This window comes from Mercenaria mercenaria, chromosome 12 (assembly GCF_021730395.1).
Source record: "Mercenaria mercenaria strain notata chromosome 12, MADL_Memer_1, whole genome shotgun sequence".
NCBI classification, from domain to species: domain Eukaryota; kingdom Metazoa; phylum Mollusca; class Bivalvia; order Venerida; family Veneridae; genus Mercenaria; species Mercenaria mercenaria.
Window position 1 is genome coordinate 30,432,318 of NC_069372.1, and position 25,730 is coordinate 30,458,047.

Here is a 25,730-nt window from a genome sequence, read left to right on the forward strand (position 1 = left end):
AAGGAAGTCTCAGACCTTTGACCTTGAGCCAACATGGCTGACTCATGAGTTCTGCATATCATCTTGATGAGGTGATTAACTGACCCAAGTTTCATAAAAATCCTTCAAGGGGTTTAGAAGATACAGAGCAGACACAAAAAGGAAGGCTCAAACATTTGACCCAGAGTTGTGACCTTGACCTTAAGCAGACATGGCTGACTTGTGAGTTCTGCACATCGTCTTGGTGAGTTGATCATTTGACCCACGTTTCTTGAAATTCCTTCAATGGGTTTAGGAGACACAGAGCGGACACAAAATGGAAGGCTCAAACATTTGACCCAGAGTTGTGACCTTGACCTTGAGTCAACATGGCTGACTTGTGAGTTCTGCACATCGTCTTGATAAGGTGATCACTTGAACGAAGTTTCATCATTATCCTTCAATGGGTTTAGGAGATACAGTGTGGACACGAAATGGAAAGCTCAAACCTTTGACCTTGAGTTGTGACCTTGACCTAGAGCCCACATGGCTGACTCATGGGTTGTGCACATTGTCTTGATGAGGTGATCATTTGACCCATCTTTCATGATTATCCTCCAAGGAGTTTAGGAGATACAGACCGGACATGAAATGGAAGGCTCAAACCTTTGACCTCGAGTTGTGACCTTGACCTTGAGCCAACATGGCTGACTCATGGGTTCTGCACATCGTCTTGATGAGGTGATAATTTGACCCAAGTTTCATGAAAATCATTCAAGGGGTTTAGGAGATACAGAGCGGACACAAAATGTTACAGATGGACAGACAGAAGGACAGGACGGAGACCATTCCTATAACCCAACACCACTTGTGGCGGGGAATTAACAGGCTGTATCTTAAACAAGAGGGTCATGATGACCCAGGATCGCTCACCTGAGTAATATGAGCTACAAGTTTCAAATGTCAAACTGATGATTTTTAGAAATTTTTTGGAAGATTTTACGATGTACCATCAAGTAACCCCTGGGGCGGGGCCAATTTTACCCCGGGGTCATGATTTGAACAAAGTTTGTAGAAGTCAACTAGGCGATGTAACATATCAAATATCTAAGATCTAGGCTTTCTGGTTTAATTTTAGCAAATTTATGAAGATTTCCCTATATACAATCAAGTAATCCCTGGGCCTGGGTCAATTAAACTTGGGGGGGGGGGGGGGGGGGGGGGGTGTGTGTCAAGATTTGAACAAATTTTGTAGAGGTCCATTAGGCAATGCTACATGTCAAATATCTAAGCTCTAGGCCTTCTGGTTTATTTTTAGAAAATTTTGAAGATTTTTCTATGTACAATCAAGTAACCCCATGGGGCGGGGTCAATTTTAACCCGGGGGTCATGATTTGAAAATTTTTTGTAGAAGTCTATTAGGCAATGCTACATGTGAAATATCTAAGACCTAGACCTGGTTTATTTTTTAAAAAAATTTGAAGATTTTCCTATGTAAAATCAAGTGACCCCTGGGGCGGGGTCAATTCTGACAACGGGGGTCATGTTTGAACAAATTTTGTAGAGGTCTACTAGGCAATGCTACATGTCAAATATCTAAGCTCTAGGCCTTCTGGTTTATTTTTAGAAAATTTTGAAGATTTTTCTACGTACAGTAAAGTAACTGCATGGGGCGGGGTCAAATTGACCCCGGGGGTCATGATTTGAACAAATTTTGTAGAGGTCCATTAGGCAATGCTACATGTGAAATATCTAAGCTCTAGGCCTTCTCGTTTATTTTTAGAAATTTTTTGAAGATTTTCCTATGTAAAATCAAGTGACCCCTGGGGCGGGGCCAATTTTACCCCGGGTGTCAAGATTTGAAAATTTTTTGTAGAGGTCCACTAGGCAATGCTACAAGAGAAATATCTAAGCTCTAGGTCTTCTGGTTTATTTTTAGCAAATTTATTAAGATTTCTCTATGTACAATCAAGTAACCCCTGGGGCGGGGTCAAGATTTGAACAAATTTTGTAGAGGTCCATTAGGCAATGCTACATGTCAAATATCTAAGCTCTAGGCCTTCTGGTTTATTTTTAGAAAATTTTGAAGATTTTTCTATGTACATTCAAGTAACCCCATGGAACGGGGTCAATTTGACCCCGGGGGTCATTATTTGAACAAATTTTGTAGAAGTCTACTAGGCAATGCTACATGTCAAATATCTAAGACCTAGGCCTTCTGGTTTATTGTTAGAAAAATTTTGAAGATTTTCCTAAGTAAAATAAAGTGACCCCTGGGGCGGGGTTAATTTTGACCCCGGGGGTCATGATTGAATAAATTTTGTAGAGGTCCACAAGGCAATGCTGCATGTGAAATATCTAAGCTCTAGGCCTTCTTTATTTTTAGAAATTTTTTGAAGATTTTCCTATGTAAAATCAAGTGACCCCTGGGGCGGGGTCAATTTTGACCCCAGGGGTCATGATTTGAACAAATTTTGTAGAGGTCCATTAGGCAATGCTCATGTGAAATATCTAAGCTCTAGGGCTTCTGGTTTTTGAGAAGAAGATTTTTTAAGATTTTCCTATGTAAAATCAAGTGACCCCTGTAGAGCTTCACCCAAGGAACATTCCTGTGAAGTTTGGATGAAATTGGCCTAGCAGTTTATGAGGAGATGTCGTTTAAAGTAAAAGTTTACGGACGCCAGACGACGGACGCTGGACAGTGAGTGATCCTAACAGCTCACCCTGAGCCTTTGGCTCTGGTGAGCTAAAAACAAGATAGTAGGTCAGTACGTCAAGGTTACAGTCAAGTGACATCATATTACTTGGGGTCATCAGGTAATTATAATTAAACAGTCTTGGAAATATTATTTTCCTATATAACTCACATAATAATTTAGTGACCCCAGGACGAGGCCTCTTTTAACCTCAGGGGCATAATTTGAACAATTTTGGTAGAGGACTACTAGACAATGCATCAAACCAAATATCAAAAGCCTAGGTTGTATGGTTTCAGACAAGAAGATTTTTTAAAGCTTTTTCCTATATAAGTCTATATAAAACTTGGGACCCCTAGGGCAGGGCCTCTTTTCACCCAAGGGGTACAATTTGAATAATTTTGGTTGAGGACCATAAGACAACGCTACAAACCAAATATCAAAGGTCTAAGTGTTGTGGTTTCAGACAAGAAGATTTTAAAACTTTTTTTCCTATATAAATCTATGTAAAACTTGGGACCCCCGGGGCGGGGCCATATTTGACCCTAGGGGAATAATTTGAACAATCTTGGTAGAGGACCACTAGTAATGCTACATACCAAATATCAAAGCCCTAGGCCATGTGGTTTTGTACAAGAAGATTTTCAAAGTTTTCCCTATATAAGTCTATATAAACCATGTGACCCCCGGGGCGGGGCCATATTTAACCCTAGGGGGATAATTTGAACAATTTTGGTAGAGGACCACTAGATGATGCTACACACCATATATCAAAGCCCTAGGCCCTGTGGTTTTGGACAAGAAGATTTTTAAAGTTTTCCCTTTCGGTTGCCATGGCAACAAGAGTTCTGCATGGAATTCAATTCTTTGAACAATTTTGAAAGGGGGCCAACCAAGGATCATTCCTTTGATGTTTGGTGTAATTCTTCCCAGTGGTTTTCAAGAAGAAGATTTTTTTAGAAAATGTTGACGGACGGACGACGCACGACTGACGACGGACATTGAGCGGTCACAAAAGGTCACCATGAGCCTTTGGCTCAGGTGAGCTAAAAACTGAACTAATTGAGTGATATTATATTCATTCTAATTGTTTCGACATTATTGATCCTCTGCCGCGCGCAAATTTTTCTTAAAAAATTTAAGTGGTGGAAAAAAAATGTGCCCAGTCGAAACCCTGACTTTATATCATATACATGTGCTAGTTGGCCCATCGTCAGTAAAATGTTTGTTTGAATAAAAGCTAATTTTGAAATACAAATTTATCACAAAAGGATGCTGCACAGTCTTCATTTATGAACGTTGATTACTAAGTTTCAATTAGCATATTAATATGTCGTTGCGTATATGGAAACTACAAAGCTGGTTTGGTGACCTTTTGTTGATCTTGTATTTGTTGTATTACCATTGTTTCGTTGAGTCTGATAAAATGAATATTTCCAATTTTACTTTAATTTTACTGTCATGTTCACAGATGCTTGGTTAGAGGTTACTTAAACCTCTGAATGGTCATAGCTATGATGAAAATGTTTGACTAAGCATGCATATAGACCGAAAATGCCCAGAAAGTAACAAAATAATGAGTTTTACCGACAGCCGCGGATCAGACTGGCCTTAATATACCGATTATGTTTTACATTTCAAAACGTTTAATAAATTTCTAAAATTTGTAACTATCTGCACAATATACTATCATAATATAATGTGTTATTTTTATTATAATGAGTAACTTTATTGAAAATTTCAACTTTTGTATGTATCCATGATGTAACAAACTTTACATTGGAACTCGCTTGTTGGTTTCTGTGTTCACGAGGTTTACCGCCAGCCGGCGGATCAGACTGGCCTTAATATACTGATTATGTTTTACATTTCAAAACGTTTAATAAATTTCTAAAATTGGTAACTATCTGCTTATACTATCATAATATAATGTGTTATTTTTATTATAATAAGTAACTTTATTGAAAATTTCAACTTTTGTATGTATCCATGATGTAACAAACTTTACATTGGAACTCGCTTGTTGGTTTCTGTGTTCGAGTCATTACTCTGAAAAAGTAAAAATACGTCGTCCGAGTATTTGTCTTTGCTAACATCGAGCTTTTTAGATTATCAAAGTTTAGTAGATCTATCACCATGATCTCGAAATCTCGAAGACATTTCTATATAAGGTCTCGATACATTATCAATGACTACATGTATTACTGATAGGCATTGTTCAGAGGCCCAACTTTCACTAATGTTTTGATAAGTAAACACTTAATGTTAACGTATAGGATATATTTTCAATTTAAACACCTTTTTGTAGACTTTTTGGCAGTTTGAATCTTTTTAGATGGTTGTTAGCACTCGCGAATGCAACAGTATAGATACATAGGGACTCATTTTTAAGATACCTCTTGTGATTATAGATAAAGTAAAAACAAGAGATCACAGAGTGATCTTGGCGCCCACCAATGTGCCATTTTTGAGTGTTCCAAATTTCAAGACTTACTGACTAGCTCAAGGTCAAATTTCATTTCCGTACACAACACTGCATGTGGTCCAAATTCGAAAGCTGTAGCTTGAGAAATGTGAAAGTAGGTCACTAGATCAATCTTAAGGTCAAAGTTTAATTCGGTACACAAAACTATGCAAGTGGTCCAAATTTGAAGGCTTGTAGCTTGAGAAATGTGAAAGTAGGTCACTAAGTCAAAATCAAGGTCAAATTTCACTTCAGAAACAAATCTATGCATGTAGTCCAAAATTGAAGCCTGTACCTTCAAAAATGTGAAAGTAGGTCATTAGGTCAATGTCAAGGTCAAAGTTTGTTTCGATACACAATCCTATTCATGTGGTCTAAATTTGAAGCCTGTAGCTACAGAAATGTGAAAGTAGGTCACTAGGTCAATCTTAAGGTCAAAGTTCATTTCGGTACACAAAACTACGCAAGTGGTCCAAATTTGAAGGCTGTAGCTTGAGACATGTGAAAGTAGGTCACTAGGTCAATGTAAAGGTCAAAGTTTGTTTCGGTACACAAAACCATGCATGTGGTCTAAATTTGAAGCCTGTAGCTACAGAAATGTGAAAGTAGGTCACTAGGTCAATCTTAAGGTCAAAGTTCATTTCGGTACACAAAACTACGCAAGTGGTCCGAATTTGAAGGCTGTAGCTTGAGAAATGTGAAAGTAGGTCACTAGGTCAAAATCAAGGTCAAATTTCATTTCGGAACACGAAATTATGCAAGTGGTCCAAATTTGAAGCATGTACCTTCAAAAATGTGAAAGTAGGTCACTAGGTCAATGTCAAGGTCAAAGTTTATTTCAGTGCACAGAACTATGCATGTGGTCCAAATTTGAAGGCTGTAGCTACAGAAATGTGAAAGAAGGTCACTAGGTCAAGATCAAGGTCAACTCATGTCAAGGTTCATCCTGCCACTCAAAACCATACATGTGGTCCAAATTTGAATGTTGTAGGTTATTGACAAGAAGTTTTTAAAAGCTTTTCCCTATATAAGTCTATATGAAACATGTGACCCCAGGGCGGGGCCATATTTGACCCTAGGGGGATAATTTTAACAAACTTGGTAGAGAACCACCAGGCGATGCTACATTACAATATCAAAGCCCTAGGCTTTGTGGTTTGGACAAGAAGATTTTCAAAGTTTTTCCCTATATAAGTCTATGTAAATCATGTGACTTCCGGGGCAGGGCCATATTTGACCCTAGGGGGATAATTTGAACAATCTTAGTAGAAGACCACTAGATGATGTTACATACAAAATATTAAAGCCCTAGGCCCTGTGGTTTTGGACAAGAGGTTTTTCAAAGTTTTTCCCTATATAAGTCTATATAAACCATGTGACCCCTCGGGCGGGGCCATATTAGCCCCCAGGGAAATAATTTCAATCATCTTGGTAGAGGACCACTAGATGATGCTTCATACCAAATATCAAAGCCCTAGGCTCTGTGGTTTTGGGCAAGAAGATTTTCAAAGTTTTTCCCTATATAAATCTATGTAAATTATAGAAATAAACAAAGGGCCATAACTTAATAAAAATTTGTTGAACCAGTCTGATTTTCAGGGGGACACAACTAGGGTACCAATACATCATTCTGACAAAGTTTGGTCAAAATCCCCCTGGTAGTTTCTGAGGAGATGCGATAACGAGAAATTGTTAACGGAAGGACGGACGGACGCCGGACCACGGACGCAGAGTGATTTGAAAAGCCCACCATCTGATGATGGTGGGCTAATAAGGAAACTTCTCGTGAAAGCTCTAAATGATTAGATAACAATAAATTAAAGAGAAAAATAGTTAATAGATCTACTAAACAATCTTTAAAAAGCATTGAAAAAAGCCGTTCTTTCGTATCACATCATACCTAAATTATCTTAAAAGCTAAAGAAATCTGCAAACAGGTATTATATATGAGGAAATGAGTCTCAAACTCAATAATCCGCGAAGCTGTTCGTAAAGGAACAACAGGTGTATTCATGAATCTGCTTGCCGTCATATCATTCTTGCCGTATTAGCATTTTCCGAAGACACATTTTTTCATAGAGAAACCTACCATTTTATTTCAAGTAAAGTGGTTCGCAGGCCTTCTTTGAGCCAAAATAAACAGCGGTGAAAGGCACATCAATGTAAAGGAAAGCAATCCTGCATTATTTTGTAAAACACGGGTTTTTCTTGCCCTATTACCCTTCAAGAATTTGCCGAATTTCAAGTTGGAACGGACCTTTGCAAAAACTGCTTTGAATTTCAGAAAAACACTGCCTCGTGTTTATAGCCCCACTATCGTTGCTTGAGTCTCGTAAAAGAATTATTCAAATTGGTGAAAAAATGAAATACGGTGTTTTTCAAGTTCTGAAACGACGGATTTGTTTATTAATTTTCTTGCCGTAATACCCGAAAATGACGTCACAAACCACGTGGTATGTACACACTGAGTATAGAAATTAAACATATTTCTGTTTTTCCCAATTTTGGGCATTATCGCGCTGATTTTCCCAATTCAGCGGGCATAGGCACCTTTATTTTTTCCAAAATAAATCACTGCTATTAAACCCTCGGTGATGGAAATTTTTCGCTGATCAAAACAACTTACTATTGGGGAATTTGGTGCAGTTGGGGAAAAAATTATATTATTTTGCCTGGGGAATGGGGCCAAAATTCAGCCCTAAGATCGGCGTAAAAAAAAGGGCTGAACATCCAGGCCAAGTTTCATCAAAATCCATTCAGTGGTTTTAGGGGAGATGTCTTTTAAACACAAATATTGACAACGGACGGACAGACGCATGATGGACACTGCGTGATCGCAATGCACATGGTGAGCTAAAAATCTATGTTCCTGCACCTGGAAAGTACTTGAAAATTTGCTTTTAAGCAGGGATCGAATTTAACGGTCACTAACTTGCGAAATTCGAGTAAGAATCAAAAAATGCGAGTAGGAAATAATGGCACTCGAATATTTTTGCGACCGCGTCCGAAAATCAACGCATTCGCTCAAACTGTCCTTTGTGCTTTTAAAAACTACTTTAGGGTAATTTTACCGATAACCACGTGACCGATTGTAGACGCTTGTCGTTTTATACAAATGTAATTATCGGATATTGAAGTAAGCGTCTATACGATATTTGTTTACGATTTGCTCCCGTGGTTCGCAACATGGATGGAAAATGAATAAAATAACAAGTTTCTTCAGGAGAAAAAGGCCCGCTGAGGCTGAAAATGACAGTGAAAGCAAGGGGAGTGATCCCAAAGAACCTAAAGCAACATCGGCCGTTTCGATGACGAGTACTTTGGTTCATACCGCTCAAATCACAAAGTCCCGGTCTGACCCCACGGCATCTGTCAAAACTATAAAGAAAATGGGAATCCGAGCTAGATATAAAACTTTTGTATGAAACAAAAGAAAATGATGACAATATAAGTAAAAACGTTACACTGGTACCTTGTGGCTTTATTGTTAGAAATTTTCATGTATTAAACAGTCAGACAGTGGATAAGTTTGTATGAATAAATAACGAAAACATTAAAGGTTTTTATAGTTTACTTTTAAGTCAGTCAGTAAACACAACCGCAGAGCTGTACATAAAACAACAAAAAATATCACTTTAGGTTATAAAATTTAGTGAGTAAACAGCCTCTAAATAACTTCTAGTGGAACCCACCATTTTGCTAGTGGAAAAAAATGGCACTAGCAAAAAATTGCTAGTGGAAAAAAAAGTTAAATTCGATCCCTGTTAAGTTAAAGAAATTTTAATAAATGATAAATTTGTTTAGTTACTATCTTTAACACTGATTTTATTAATATTTTCATTCAATTTTTCTATTTTTACGTCAGACAAATGTATCATGATACAGTGAATTTCAATATATTGTTATACTCTTACCACCTATACTAACAGCTCACCCTGAACCTAAGAAAAACAAAATAGAGTTATGGAACCTGTGCAGTTTATGTCAGTTTTTCACAATGAATAAGTGTGTTAAGTTTCAATCCATTTCCACAAATGGTTACTGAGATATCTAGTTAGCTTGTCCCACAGGATGAATTGCTCAAATAAAAAAAATTGTCAAGCCTGGACACTACTTTGCTATTATTTGTTTCTACCAACCTGCAATTTGCACTTCAGCAATTAACAAGTCTTTCTGTGATATACAAGATTCTGCAACTTTTTTAAAGGTTTCTTGCTTATCTCCATAGGGGTATGTTTCATCAAACTTCACAAGAACTGACTTATGTTTATCAACAATCTGTAATAGAATAAGGGAAAAGGTTATCAATTCATAATTTCAACATGGTCGTATTATAATTGCCATATTATTGGATTTATGATCTTGTTATCCAACAGATCACTGTAATTGACACTCGATCTGATATAAACAGTAAACATGCAGCGTTCGCGTGACACCATGTGTCTTTGTTTCAATATGTGACTGGTTTAATAGCTATGAATATTAATGACCTTAACTTATCCAATCAGGAAAAAGGTTTATGAATACATTACAACTTGATAAATATTCGTACAATACTTCTACATAAAGATATAGTCCCCAAAAGTTGACCGTTTTTTCTCCTCACAAAATATGAATTTTTCCGACATGCACCTTACACCAATGCAAAATATACATTCTGAAGTTTAATTTGGTACCAAAATCATTTTTCGGAAACGCCATTTAACGGGTCGCATTTATTTCTGAAAAAAGCAATTTTCGGAAAATCCAAAGGTCACGCACGTTTCAGGCCGACTGCCATTTTGAAATTTGTGATAACACATTACCGATATAAAATATTGTCAAAAATCAATAAATCTGTTCATTTAAACAAGAGGGTCATTGACTCTAAAGTGCTCACCTGTGTACAAGACTCCAAGTGTGTTTGTATCAGTACAGAGTTAGGTTTCTTCTATGTTAGCTTATATTATATACATTTCACATACATTTTTGAACCTAGAGCAATAATTTAAATAATTAAGGTAGAAATTACAAATCTGATATCATATGCCAAATATCAAAGCCATTATTGATTCAGAGAAGATTTTCCAAGTTTCTTATATAAAAGCCTATAGTAAGTACATGTCAGACACAGGGGCATGGCCATTTTATTTTACCTTAGGGTAAGTAGGGTAGAGAGTCAAACCATTATATCAAATGCCAAATATTAAAGCTAGATAGAGAAAAGGATTTTTAAACTCTGATCTATAGCTAAAAACCTATTTTCAACCAAAAAGACCTGTATGTTCAATGAACTGGAACCATTTGAACAACTTTGAAATGAAAGAGGGCTACCAAGAGATCATTTGTGTAAAATTTCATCAAAATCCATTCCCTGGTTTTGGAGGGGATATTGTTTAAAGAAATTGTTGATGAAAAGTGACCATGCCCTCTGGCGGCCATGTTTTTTGACGAATCAGAAAAATTTGAACAATATTTGTAGAAGGTCACACAAAGAACCAGTGTGTAAAATTATTTTAAAATTGGGCTAGCAGTTTCACACAAGATGACTTTAAAAGTTTCCACTATATACATATAGGGAAAAGTGACCACGCCCTCTGGCGGCCATGTTTTTTCACGAATCAAAACTAGAACTGTCACAGGAGTGTCTTATACCCCCACCATACATTCTTGTCACAGAATAATATCAAACGTAAAAAGACAAACTTATTACTTAAAGAAAAATTTTACTCGTCTTTGGTGTACTTCATCTTAGGCTTCCGCGGCACATTAAGTAATACTAGTATATAATTTTATGTGCCCAGGATGAGGGATGAGGTAAATATAAAAATCTCTAATATTAGAGATACACTAAAAATGAATACAAAAAGGTGTCTTACTGACACATGTTACCGCAGAAAAATGTCTTTACGTTTTACATAGGACTAATAATAAACAAGAAGCTGCCTTCAATAAAGGCTTGATGCCCCCTGTGGCATCCTTGTCGGTACAAAGCAACCTAAGTCCAAAACGAGGTCAAGTTCAAGGTCAAGGTCAAACTGAGGTCAGGTGATGTCTGAAGATGAGGAATGGTCACAGGTTACATCTGCATTAGAATCAATTCATTTTTTTAAAGGGGTTTTTGATGCTGACGAAAACCCCCTTTTGGTTTAAACCAAAAGGCCCATAAAAAGCCCTAAGTCAAATGGGGTTTCGGTCGCGGTCAAACGAGGTCGGTGAATCTAATGATGGGGAAAGGGTCACGGGTTAATCTCATTGTATAAGTCATTCTAGTAAGGGTTTTGATGCTGACAAACCCCCCATTTGGTTAACCTCTAATGAAAAAAACAATGAACGAACAAACGCGGGCAATCCTATATCCCCCCATCAGTGATGCCGGGGGCATAAAAAGTTAGAAAAAAACCAAAAATATTAAAAATAAAAAAATAGACAATTCTTAATTTAAGGGGAAGAAACTCAGTAAAAAAGTTAACGGGGCCCATAAGGGCCCATATCGTCACTGTTTCTTTCCCTTAAAGGACAAAAAGGGTCAAACAGACTGGTGGACAGCGCGCTCGACTATTCCAGTGCTTGTAGTAATTAAGCAAAGAGAAAACTTTAACATTACAAAAAAGCAATTTTTTTAAGTCAAAAGGGGGCCCAAATTCAGTCAAAATGCCCGAAGATTGCCTCCCCCTTTTTTACAGACGGGGGTCTGATGGTAAACAAGTATCAAAATATGAAAAAATTCTCAAGGGATTTTGAAAATTTTTGGGGGGTTTTTTTCCCAAACTTTAAACTTTTATTCTAAGTAAAAAAAGGGCCTAATTCTAAAAAAAGCTTGATAGATTTGCCTCCCCCTTTTTCGGGCTGGAATCATGATGGTAAAAAAGTCCCCAAAATTAAAAGGGAATATCTAAAGGGACTTAAAAATATTGGGGGGTGGTACGCAAACTTAACCCTTTATTCTAATCGAATCAAAAATAACTGAATCAAATTTTTGATATCGAAATCAAATCGAATCGATTTTAAAAGAATCTTTACAGCCTGTAACACCCCCCCGCAAAAACAAAAAAAGAATAAATTCAGATCAGGCGAAAAATCAAAACGTTAAACTCGACGGATTTTAAGGGGAGGAGGGGTGGGGGGCCCCACAACCATCCCCTAAAAATCACCCACTATACAACAGGAATTGAAACTGTTTTTAGTATCAAAAAAAAATTTCAGTAATATACGAGTCTGGGCTCTGCAAAACCACCCCGCCCCTTGGGGTTTTCTTGCAAAATATCTGGTGTGTCACCCCCAGGAGAGATTTTTCGAAGTCCAATGTAAACTGATAATTAAACTTTTAAAATTGGTGTTTAAATGACTTTGAGTGTCTGTTATTTTGATTCTCTTAAAAGGACCAGACGCATTTATGCGTTCTTTGAACTTTTATCGAGTACCGATCTCGTATTTACCCTCAAAAGATCAGGGTGTTGCCGAGGGATCGCATAAAGCGTTACTCCCTGTTACTGTATGCTCGTGACGTGTTTTTTCGTTTGTAAGATCCCACGTTGCACTGCTTAAAACAACCAATGAAAAATTTTACTCAAAGATTTATAAACCCGGAAGCGATTGAAAAAAATCAAATATATAAATTAAAGCATGTTTTTTAAAATTACCATCACTAAATTTTTTTAAATTAAAAAGTTTTTTTTCGGTTTGCCTGTTTTATGCTCAGTCTTTCTTTTTGATTCAGTTATTTTAATTTTATTAAATAAGTATAATTTTGTTCTTTCTAAGTCATTTGTTTTAAAAATTTTCAATGATGATTTTGAATAAATAAGTATTACAAATAAGGGCTGTTTTTTCATGCCCAACTTTTTTTAATTTTTGCAGTTTTCCGTATTTGTTATTTCGGGGCCGAAAAACATTTTGCAAATTAAAAAATAGAAAATTTTAAATTATGAATGATCTAATTTTGTTCGTTGTAAAATTTTCATTTTTATTTTTCTGTTATAAACAATTTTGTCCCAAATATTGATAAAAAGGATGTCTAATTTAAATTTTTGATTATCAGTAAAACCCACGCATAAAAAGCAATATTTTAAAAAAATTTGCTCGGGAATTAGGGAAAAAATTGATACCAGTAATTAACGGCGATATGACTGAGGATCAATGAGTTAAAGTCTTTTAAATGTTTTGAAAAAATTTTTAGTGTTTTTAAGGGGACGCTACTTAAAATTAAAAAAAAAGTGGGGGGGGATGAAAAATTTTCCCTGAAAAAAAGCAAAAGGGTTTTTGGGGACATGAAATGGATACTGTTTCAACTTTTTTAAAAAGTACACAAAGGATTGCCACTAAAAAAAAAAATGAAAACTGAAAAAAGAAATTTATTGTTGAATTACTAAACTTCTGTGTACTTCAAAGTAAACAATTAAGACTTTTTGGTGCGAAAATAATGTGCTTCATGTCCAAACTTTTACAATGTCCTACGTTTAAATTTTTAAAAAAAAGTGTAAAATATGGTCACTGTTTGCTTTTCATTTGCATAGAAACTAAAATTTTATTTAGTTTGTTTAAAAAGGGTGCATAAGAAAAGTACGGGGTCAGGAATCCACTTTCCCAAAACAAAAAGAGTATATTCCCCCCTTAATAATTAAACTTACGTTACAAAACTATGGTTTACAAAAAGGGCCCAGAAATTTTGATTATTAATTTTTAACTTGGTTTTCTAAAACTACAATCCCTTAAATACAAAAACATTCAAAAAACTTCTGAAAATGTTTTGTTTTAAAAAAATCCCAAAATAGGTATAAATTGGTTGAGGGGTCCAATCAATGTGTTTGTGCAAAAGTAACATTCAACTTTTTCAAAAAAGTTACTAATACACAGCAGGCAGTCAAGACAAAAGGACAAAAATATACAGTTTCCCTCACTTTAATGTCATTTTAATTTGCCCCCTTAAATTTCTCCACCATCTTTTCATTTTTCTTTTGCACGATTTGGCAGAGAATGCTGTCATTCACGTAAAAAATGGGGGCAAATAAGTTGTAAAACAATATCATCTAAAAAGTAATTAATTGATTGCAGTTCAAGATAAACTTTACTCATAACTAACGACCCTGTTAATGTTGTAACAAAAACTTTACTTACACTGATTTAAGTAGCAGTCGGTTTATAAGGATTTTATTGATTTGTTTTTTGCAAAAAATATAACGGAAAAAGCCTCACACGAAATGGAAAACCAGTTTGATGCGCAAAGTAGTCCCCTGTAAGTAATTTTTTTGCAAATGTCCAATATTAATAATTTTAATTTAAAGCGTATCTGAAAAGGATTCTTATTTGTAAAAATTAAACAAAACGAATGTTTTTTTTTAAAAAGTCCGTGCTTACACCTAAGTTGTCCCCCCGTTTTTATTTAAATTACCTTTCGTCCGGCGCTAAAAACATTTTCAGGAATCCCGAGAAATCGTGGGAAAATTAAAAACAATGTAAAAAAACTAAATTAACCACCTTTTTCAAATGAATTTCAAGGATCGTCATTTTGCATTTAACCCGCCGGGCCTGTGACATCTTAGATATCTGTTTTAAGTATTCATTTGTAGTATGTCATTTATGCCCTTGCATGCTAATCCCACTCTGATTTTTTTTTTTTTTTTTTAAATTTTTTCAATGAGAAAAATGGCGTCCTCCCGGCGAAATATGGCGTTAAAATTTTTAAGTTTTAAAACAAACCGGGTTTAGAAAGAAAATTCTCCCCTTAAAATTATTTGGGAAAAGGGGTTTTTGTAAAAAACCGTTTTTTTTCCCTTTACAAAGCTTAAAATTTTTTTGTTTTAAAGTACTTTCACAAAAACCTCTGTTTTCCTATTCTTCATGTACCACATCATTTTCCACAAAATACTGAATATGAAGGTGTCCATCATATTTATCATTTTGGAATAGTTTTTTATTTTCCCCCCTTTATTTCTTGAATAAAACACCCCCTTCCGCATTTCTGTATAAATTTAAGTGCAATATTGGGCCCTAACCTAGATATTTGATTGCCCCAATTTTTGACCTATACCCCGAAATTTTTGATGTGATGTCACATGTGATGTATATCTGTTCTTTTCACCCCAGTAATTAAAGATCACATGAAATATTGTGGTAAGACAAGAAATACTCTGTTTTTGTTGTTTCTTGTTTAAAGTCTTTTGTCAAATGTCAAGTGCCCCGACAATACAGATGGATGATAAAATATGAAAATTGTAAATTACCTAATTTTGATTCTTTGGGGTTCCCCTTATTCCGTCTCCAAAATTTTCATTTGCTGCTGCACGCATGTCGAAGTTCATGGGGTTTTTCAGAAAAATAACAAAAAATTTGTGACATCCAAAAAAACCAATAAAAAGGTTTGTATACTTTGTTACTTACACTTGGAATGTGAAAAAAAAAAACTTCCTGTAAGGAAAAAAAGGGTGCATACAAAAAAATTTTATTAAAATACAAAAAATGCAAAATGATTGTGACAAAATTGTAGCAACACATTAAGCATCACCTAAAATAAAAAACTGGCAGTGTAATTTGTCAGGTACCCTTTACCATAGCGACCATCAATTAGCCCAGAGCCATGGATTCAAAGAGAAGCGTCAGCTGGCCCCCAAAGTAGGTCAAATAATTGGTGAGTTTTTATTTTTTGTCTTTGACTTACAGGTTAATTGAAAAGGGGCGCTACTTTTTTTTGGGTTAAAAAACAACATGTCATTTCCTAACATCAAATGCGCATGCGCAATTTTGGCAATTTAAAAGCCAGGAAAAAGGAGAACCAGCATCTATTTCTAAAAGTTTGATTTTGGGGCCCCCAATTTTGAAAACCAGTGAAAAGTTGTTAAATTTTGGAATGGCTATTCTTTCGGTCCCGTAGGAATAGCCTCGCAGGGTTTCTTACGGGTTCCCCGTAAGTTGAAAATCCCGCAGGTGTTATTCCTACGGCTCCCTTACGAAAACATAAAAGCTGCAGGGATTTTTCCTACGGGTCTCCGAAAAGAGTGAAAAACCCCCTCCCCTTATGAATCATGAAAAGTCCCCAGGTGGTTATTTCCCCGGCAGTTTTGTTTACACATCGTAATGCGGTGCACGACATTCATTGAAAACAAAATTAAAAGAATAAGACAATTGGTAGAAGGACGTATCGAATACGCAAGTGAAAAGGTATTTTTTTAAAAAATGTTCTTGTCGAAATTTTGCGAAAAGTTTTCCCCAAAATTTTCGAAATCCTGTCCAAACAAAGAAAGTAAAACAAGTAAGAAAACAAAACAAATGATTTGTTTATTTTCATAAAATTATAAGTCAAACGAACTTTTCAAAAGAGGTCAGACAGTAGTATTTCCTTTACACCCAGGAATGTCTTAGAGCACAAAGAAAATGCTACATTATTTCTAATAAAGGAAATTTTAAGCAAAACCTCGCAGAAAGTCAATATGTGGCCTTGAATAAAACTCCTTTACGATGGTCATCAGTTTCTCGTTGATCAAAAGTTTGTAATTTATAAAATGTCTGAGAAGGAATATTATAATTCAATAAGTCACACTTGACTGAGCTACTGATATCGAAAGCTGTTGTCATTACAAGCTGGCCAATAAAACTCTGTGACCTTAGAAATAACCTCTGACGTCAGACTATTCTTTCCTAATTGAGGCGACTGTCTGACTGAACGCGTTCCGTGGATTACATATTACTAAACCCGAGGATGTTATTTCCTCCATTCTTGAGGAACATAACATGCATTCAGTCGACCAGATAGACATATACAGGGCCCTCTCTACATTTTGGGGGATTGGGGCCGGGGCCCTTGGAGGGGGGAATTTCGCGTCGTTTTCAAGGGAGGGGGGAATTCATTCTGGAGATATGACATCTGAACATAACCCCTTAAATTAAGGTCAATTGAGTATTACAGATATCAAACTAATGTGAATATATCTGAAGTATTGTACAGAACATAATCTATTGAAAACAGGCAACTTTTATTTTCTTTTATTAAATCAATTAGGTGACATCCAATCGAGGTTCACATGTCGTCATTAACGGAAGCACTAGCAGTATCCACGGACATTGTCTCAGCAGCAGCCGGAGCAGTGCTTCCCTTCGTCATATCTACCTGATTGTGCATGTCTGGCCCTGATGAAACAGCGGTGTCCGTGACAGTAGTTTGTTTTTTGAGAGCATGCTGCTTAAAAAGCAAATCTATTTTTGCGCATTTCGCCCCAGTTGCATCTGTGATCTTTTTACTGTATGATGTACATTATGCAACATTTTTTTTCAAAGGGAAGTAACTTTGCATACACGCACCCGGGGAACTGAAAAACGAGCGTATTATACGGATCAGTAAAACCAGGGGTTCCACTAGACCTGAAAACCAAAGAGTCCCGGGACCCTTGGGTCCAAATTTTGAAGGGTCCCTTTTCAAAATACAAGAGTCCTGCCCCAACACATCGATACAATTGACTATATTTTCTTATAAAGTAATACTACGTAATTAATAGCTACTACAACCAAGAACATGTTACAGCATAATAACAATTTCTGTTTCAGGTCATATAATCTCATATTGTAAATAAATTTTTATCAAAATTCATTTTAATTTGATGAGGTTTTTCTTCAATATTTTGTTTGTTAGCAGAAAAGTGCTAAAACACTCTGTAAAAATGTATCCAAAAACGTACTATCCGGATACTGGTACACTTCTGGAATGTCGTCTGAAATGTTGTTTTTTGCCAGTTACTTGGTCCACTAAGGTAAACCAGAGATAGTTCCTCAAATAATGATGCTACTTTTCATTAAAAATTGCATTGAAAGTCAAGTTTTTAAGTGAATTTTGGAAAAATTGCATATGTCATCGGGTGTAATTAGAATCGTGAATGGACATTCTATACTTATTTTTACTTTCCAAATTCATTTAAATTTGTGGATTTTCTCGTTGAAGTTAAGGTACAATCATTAAACAATGATCTAATTTAAAGTTTGCATGAAGAAATCTTGCAGGACACTTTTCACATGCTCGGTAATCAGCTGGTCGCTTAATTACGATAATTTAATAATTGGCGCCTTTTTTGACAGTATGCAGGCTCAATACGGGTAACGCTTTATCAATGAATTAATGTTAACACTTCATTGATTCTCATTACCTATGTGCACTCGCCGTGACGTAACTTGCTGATAAAGAAAAATCAGCGTGGCATGTCCACAGGATAAAGGGCGGGAATTTAGCAGAAGATCAAAGGCAGGAAGGAGGGCATGACCGCGAGTGTTTACTTTGAATACACGTGTTTATCGTGGACATAGTTTTACTTTGGGAAATGACTGATAAGAGGAAGGATTATCAAAGGAAAATGTCTCCGGGTCCCGAGTGACGCACAGGCAATTATCATGGTCCTTTGAGCGTCTTTTGAAAATCTCCCGGACCCGGGCTCCTAAGACTATCGGGTATCGATTTTTTTCTTGATATTTTTTTCTTTCGAGGGGGAATTTTTCTATACTTGGGGGGAAAGAAACATACTATTTCGAGGGGGGAATGGGGCCGAATTTCGGCCCCAAAAATCGGCAAACGAGGGCCCTGATATATCAGCAAATTTAAATGTAAACAACTAAATATTATCGTTACCTTGAAATGCATAGTTAATATATGAAAACAAACCCCACTGCGACCTTCTAATTATGCGCAACAAATTCATGCATCGAATCGTAATTGATTAACCGGGTCAATGTCTTATTGCCATATTTACTCTACTGAAAGTGGTAACAGATTTAAATTGTTGTTGGATTTAACAATTTATGTTAAATAACTAGCGTAAATACTTACTTGAAATTTTTTGGCAGTATAAAACAGACATTGCAACCAAACTTTTACAAGATGATCATTTTATATTTATATAGATATGCCCTAGAAGGAACTTTTGCTATGCTTTAACTTGTATAAAGATGTATTTTACCTTCTTCCTGGGTTCTTTTGGGTTTTCACCAGCGATTAAACGTTCAATCTGTGTTTCGGTGTGCGCTTGTTCGCCTTTCAATCTATCCAGGAACACATAGATGTTAGGGTGGTGCTTATCAACAATGGACTTAATTAATTAATTTCGTACTGAATTAATTTGACTGATACAATTTCACCCAACTTCTTTACTTTTCCGGTACTGTAAGGAAATCCAGAGGACAAAAAAGGAAGTGATTTCCCCTCTTATTATAACACATTTTATTACTTCCATTTGTTACATAAACAAACAATTTTAATACAACGAATTTATCGTAAGTGTAAAATACTTATTTAACTGAAATTTGTCTTCTAAATAAATCGGAAAACGATTGTTGGTTGTACAGATGTAGATGTAAATACATACGTTATTAATATTGAAACACTAAAAATACCGACCAAGTATTTTCAACTAAACCAGTTAAGAGAATTATTGATCTATATTTCGTGTATATACATGCAAATTTTTCACAACAGTTACCACTTTAAACATGTTTATCACACATCAGCTTGACATGTTCGCATCAGTTCAGACCTCACCTGACATTTTATTTGTAACACAATGACCAAATGTGATTACATGTCATTTCTGAAATCGTTTGAAAATATATCAGTTACTTCAGTACAAGGTATTGTAATACAAAACTGCCGTAGGAATAGACATCTCCTGGCTTTTCACTACTCTTACGGGAGAGCAGTAAGTATAGCCTGCAAGGCTATTCCTACGGGACCGTAAGAATAGCCACTTCCGAAAATTAAAAAATTCCGATCCCATAAAAGACACTAGATGTACTGATTTTAGTGAGTGACGAGACGGCGATCTCGCCATTATCTGATTTCGGTAAACTTTCATTTTATCGGCTGAATAACGCAGTGATTTATTGTAAATCTTTAGTACGTATTCACACAAAATTTTGTTTGCAGGTAAGTATCGATATCTTAAGTAAATAACATTAAAACTATGCCATATATAAAATCATTACATATTCATTAGGAAATCTATTACCGGATGGCTAGAAAATCCCCTGAGGATTTGGTAACCGGACGGCTAGAACACAGGCACGGGTCCAGTGTATATTTTTTTGTTTAATATAAAAACTCCCTTTTTTTCACACAATTAATCTTTTATATGTTAGTTAGATCAATGGAAAAAAAATCGATGACAAAAAATCCGGTCACAGTATCAGATACATTGAAAAGGTGAACTATGCGAGCGTAACGCTATGGGAAGCTACACGGCAAACTTGTAGAACATTTCAAAATCGGAGTTTATATACTTGCAGCCTCTACCTGCATGATCGCACCTTCGAAACATTTAAAGCCTTCCATAAATGCTAAACTGACCCCATAAATTGCTTTGAAAAACAGAGTACAAGTCTCTACGAGCGAAATATTTCAGTTATCCCCGGTGATTTCATTCCGAATAGCGGACATGTTCCTGGTTTTTATCACTTCGTTTGGCAGCTAAAATCGCCGGGGATATTTGAAATGTTTCGCTCCAAGAGACTTGTTCTGTGTATTTCAAAGCAATTTATGGGGTCAGTTTAGTATTTATGGAAGGCTTTAAATGTTTCGAAGGTGCAATCATGCAGGTAGCGACTGCAAGTGTATAAACTCTGATTTTTGAAATGTTCTACAAGTTTGCCAAGTAGCTTCCCATAGCGTTACGCTCGCATAGTTCACCTTTTCAATGTATACTCCTTTCTCATGGTACCGGGGCTTCCATGATACCGGTGTAAACAGTTTTCTCGTGAGACTTTTATGTTAGTCCTGCCTACCTGATGTTGACATAATTACTGGAGCAGAACGGAAGCCTCTCTTCCATATCACACATTTTTTGTGAAAATTTCCGGATTACTTGAGAGTTATTTATCTTTTTAGACAAAAGCATTTAAAACATGATTTTCTACCTTTGATCCTCACCCCCTGTGTCAAGTAATCCTCTATATTTCCTTTAAACAGAGTTTATTATCTGGAATTTTAGCGAAAATATCGTCTGCCAGATTGCTGATGACATCACCAAACCGGACGCAAGGTTGTTTCTATATTTAGGATGTTTCTGAGAAAATGAAAGAATGGCAAGCCGTTAAGGCAAAAAGAATGGAATTACAGCAGTATGCAAAATATAAGGATACCCAATTAAGCGCCAATACAACTTGTGCATTTGATATATGGGTCTGTCATTCAAAAAAGATTTTAATGTATATTCTCACAAGATAACTTTCTACTCTTTAATATGGTAGCTGGTGAAATTCTTGTCAAAATTTTAGACCTAGATAGATCTAGGTCTAAAAGAATAGATCTAGATATCACTTGTAAAAAGTATATCTTTGGTAATATGCAGTCTAAATGTAAGATTGTTCAGTGTTCTTTTTGTGTTGAAAAAAAACTTGAAATTTGTCTGAAATCATAGACTGTAAACTTACCTGAAGTATTTAGAAATATTAATATAATTGTGTATCAGGCTTTTTATAGTTGACACTTTTTTATGATTACACCGGTATCATGGGAAACAACTTTGACTACTGGTACTGATGATAAACCCGGACAGATGATAAAGTCGACCACCTTGGAAATATTCGATTGCAATCGGTTATTTATAAAATTGAACACACCATCTAATAGTTTCCACTTACAACACCAACTGGTGTAAACAAAAACAAAATTGGTAAATATTCTGTATAAATAAATGACTTACATTTATTTGTATAAAAAATATTTATCCAAAATTACTGGGGAAGAGGGTGTTTTTTGCGCATGCTCACTCTCAAAACATGAAGGCCTGACATTTGGTAACTTTTCATTACTTGATCAGGAATGACTGATGCAGCTTTTTGGGGAAAGTTTCAATGTAATAATACCAAGAAAATTTTGTAAATGACAAAGTGTTCGAATTTATCATCAGTCAACGTTCATACAGTCCCCATTTTACATACCCCTTTCAGGGCCTCACTTCGTGTGAGTTTGCTTACTAAATATAAATTTGAATTATGTAAAGTTTTCAGCAAATGTTAAGCTTTATTATGATACCGACCATTGATTACAATTTGCAGAAATAAAAAAGTTACACGTAAAAAATCCCATTTTCTGTTCGGGTTTATCAGGTATCAAGTCAACTCGTCCCCTAGTCAACTCGTCCCCCAGTCAACTCGTCCCCGATTTGGTCATTTCGTCCCCCTAAATTGGTCATTTCGTCCCCCACATCAAAAAAATTGGTCAACTCGTCCCCATTTTGGTCAACTCGTCCCCCTTTTGGTAATTTTGTCCCCATTAATATTTTAGGCATTTTTGCTTTCTTATGATATTTTTGACTTTGAAAACTTGTATTTAAAATCATCGTGAGTTTTGAAGGAGTTATATTGGAAATAGTTAACTTTAAATAATTAGGTTTTATAAAACAATAAAAAATATACTGTAAATATAAGACAATTAACTGAAATAAAAGATAAAAAAGTACAATGTCCTTAGCATTAAAAATATAATATAATAGAAGATCTAATTATTTTTTTAAAAATCATAGTAAGAAAAGAGAGAGCAATAAATCCTTATCCCTGGTCATAATAAAAGAAAGTTTTAATTAGAAATATAATAAAGAATAATTAAACAATTAATATCTGTCACATCATTAGGTTTTACTAAATATAACCAAGATGCTTTATACCGTAGATACCCATGTATAATGCGCACCCGTGTATAATGCGCACCCCCGATCTTAGTCCAAAATCCTGGGAAAAAAAAAAAAAAAAAAAAAAAAAAAAAAAAATTTTTGGTCAATTTTGAGGTGGATGGAAAACGAAAGTAGAGTTTACATCGACACCGGTAATAAATATATCTCCGCGGCGGAGTGCAGCATCGGTCTCACGGTACTATCGATTTTTGTTTTCTCGAAAATAAAACCAGTAAATTATTGTTATATTTGTTGTTTTACCTTTTTTAATTCACTATTTTGAATAAATAAATAGCAGCTGATTCAATATTTCGGAATGGTATCTTTCAAAATGACATGAGCTTCTCAATTTAAACTGATAACAAAAGGTGTGATAGTCTTTTTGTCACGATCATAAAGCCAGTAATTACCGGCAATTAACGTGTCACCTCGTGTCAATTATGTTGTTCACAGTTTGATCTCGGTTAAAGATAATTCTCGATCTTTAATTAGTAACATAATTTTTGTGATTTATAAACATTTCTTTCGTCAAAATACTTTTAAATTTATATGAAATTAATTTTTTTGAAAGAAAAATAAAACAATTCGATCTTTTACGGAACGTAACGGCAATCTTAGATTTTAGCGGAGACAGTAAGCGCGGGGAGTAGTTTCCCTTTACCAAAATGGCGAACATCGGTAACAAACTTGTTTTGAAGTTGGAAAATTGTCTATACCTGTGTATTATGCGCACCCACGATTCGGGGGTGGTCCCGGGGGTAAAAAAACTGCGCATTATACATGGGTATCTACGGTATTCATTTTTGTCATTAAAATAAAAAAAGAAATACTTCAAAAGTAGGGAGACAGTGGTTTCTAAAAAGTAGAATGGGCATATACCTGCATACGAAAGGTGTTAAAGGTTATTAATCACATTAAAAGGCGTTGATTGGGCTGATTGGAAGGTGTTAATGGTATTTAATTGCATGAGAAGTTGTTGATTGATCGAATGAAATGTGTGAAAATTTTCCACAAGTAGAATTAAATGTGTTAGTAGTTGATTGGAGTGAGGAAATTATTTGTTATAAAAAAAGTTTAATAAAAAGTTTAATCTTAGTCAAGAGTTTAAAAATAAGCAGCATCAAATACGGACATTTAAACAGCAATCATGTTGTCCAATAAAGCAGACTTACAAAAACAAATAGAAAAAAAAACAGAAGATCCTCCTTATTAAATCGATCACTTTTAAAGCAAAACGTTCTTAAAACAAACGAAAACTTATGTATATTTTTAGCATAAAATATACTTAAACCGATTTAATTTATTATACTTTGATTTTTAAAAAAAATACGTTTTAAAAAGGGGGCCGAAAAAGGGGGACGAAATGACCAATTTGAAATCGCCGAGGGGGACGAAATGACCAAATCGGGGACGAGTTGACTGGGGGACGAGTTGACTAGGGGACGAGTTGACTGTAAATCGTTTATCATCAGTACCAGTAGTCTGATTTCAACATGGCATCATACTCGGCGGGAATTAATAAATAAAAACCAGATAATTAAAGTTTTTAATTCATTATAATAATGAGGAAGGCTGTAGGAAGCAGCAAAGAAAGAAACAATTGAGGTGAATTGTTTTCTTTAGTTTCATTCGTTCAGCTCACGTTAAGTACACCGGTATCATGAGAAACCAGGCTATATGATACTGTGACTGGATTTTTTGTCATCGATTTTTTTCATTTGACTAACATATATAAAGTATATTTGTGTGAAAAAAAATTATATTAAAAAAAAAATATACACTGGACCCGTGCCTGTGGGCTAGAACGCAGGATAGAAGTCCGGTTTCCGGACGGCTAGACACTTCCTTCTACTAACCTGTACTGTACTACTGACATTGCATATATATCGCACATTTGAAACAATTATTTACCTTGTCAAACACTCCTGAATTAAGCTGTACTGTTCCTTTGACATTTTCACCAAATGTGACGGCGAAAAAACAGAAAATTACCGCAATGCAGATGACATTCATCCTTTCTTTTTTGAGTCTATAACCGGAAATTATGTGGACCAATCAAAATCATTGTTTAACAAAAACCGGAAGCAGGGAAACACTCTTTTCCATACGAACCCATACGGAAGGTTTTACACCACTAAAAGACCGGTACTACGGCCGGCCGTCCCGTATTCTTTCTTGTCCGGAGTATTTCTACGTGCCCACTAATGATTGTAATCTATAGCGAAACTTCACAGACTTGTTGTTCCGGTCAGATGATTTTTCACGGAGTTACTGCCCTTTGACTATTTAACAGTGCATACAGTAGTATAATTATTGTTGAGAGTTTTCTCAGCAAGCACAATTTGGAATTTAGCAGCTCTTCATAGGAAGCTTTAGTATCAAGAAGACATGTGCATAAACGTATTTTATTTATGTTCCGGTCTGATAATGTTTCGAGTTATTGCCCTTTAATTAATCAACAATAGTATACTGTATACAATTCTTGTTTTGAGTATTTCTCAGCAACCACTGGATGGAATTTAGTGAAAAGTGTTAGGAAGCTTCACTATCAAGAGGAGATGCGCACTATTATTATCTTCATGTTCCGGTTTGGTGATTTTTCGAATTATCGCCCTTTAATTATTTCACAATAGTTTACTATAGTACAGTTCTTGTTAGGAGTATATCTCTGCAACCGCTGGTTGGAATTTAACAAATCTTTATAGAAAGTTTCAGTATCAAGAGGATGTTATCTTAAGGTTCAGGTTGGATGAATTTTTGCCCTTTCATTATTTAACAGTAACATACTATAGTAGGAGTATTTCTCAGCAAACACCTGTTGGAATTTGGTGAATCTTCAATGGAAGTTTCAATCTTAAGAGGAGATGTAGATATGATCTTCGTATCTGATTGTGCATTTTTATATAGTTATAGCCCTTTGATTATTCAACAATAGTATACTATAGTACAATTCTTGTCCGGGGTATTCCTCAGCATCCACTGGTCGAAATTTAG

The 25,730-nt window shown here is 35.5% G+C and overlaps 1 protein-coding gene across 1 annotated transcript in view; it reads right to left on the reverse strand.

Moving 5' to 3' along the window:
- Positions 1–24,803, reverse strand: part of LOC123534057 (endoplasmic reticulum resident protein 29-like) — a 60,518-nt gene extending 35,715 nt beyond the window's left edge. Inside the window, exons 1-2 of the mRNA XM_045316097.2 lie at positions 24,648–24,803; positions 9,258–9,396 (exon numbers count right to left, since the gene is read on the reverse strand). Coding sequence (XP_045172032.1) covers positions 9,258–9,396; positions 24,648–24,749 — 241 coding nt within the window. The 5' untranslated portion in view covers positions 24,750–24,803. The remainder of the gene's footprint in view (positions 1–9,257; positions 9,397–24,647) is intronic.
- Between the last annotated feature and the right edge of the window lie 927 nt (positions 24,804–25,730).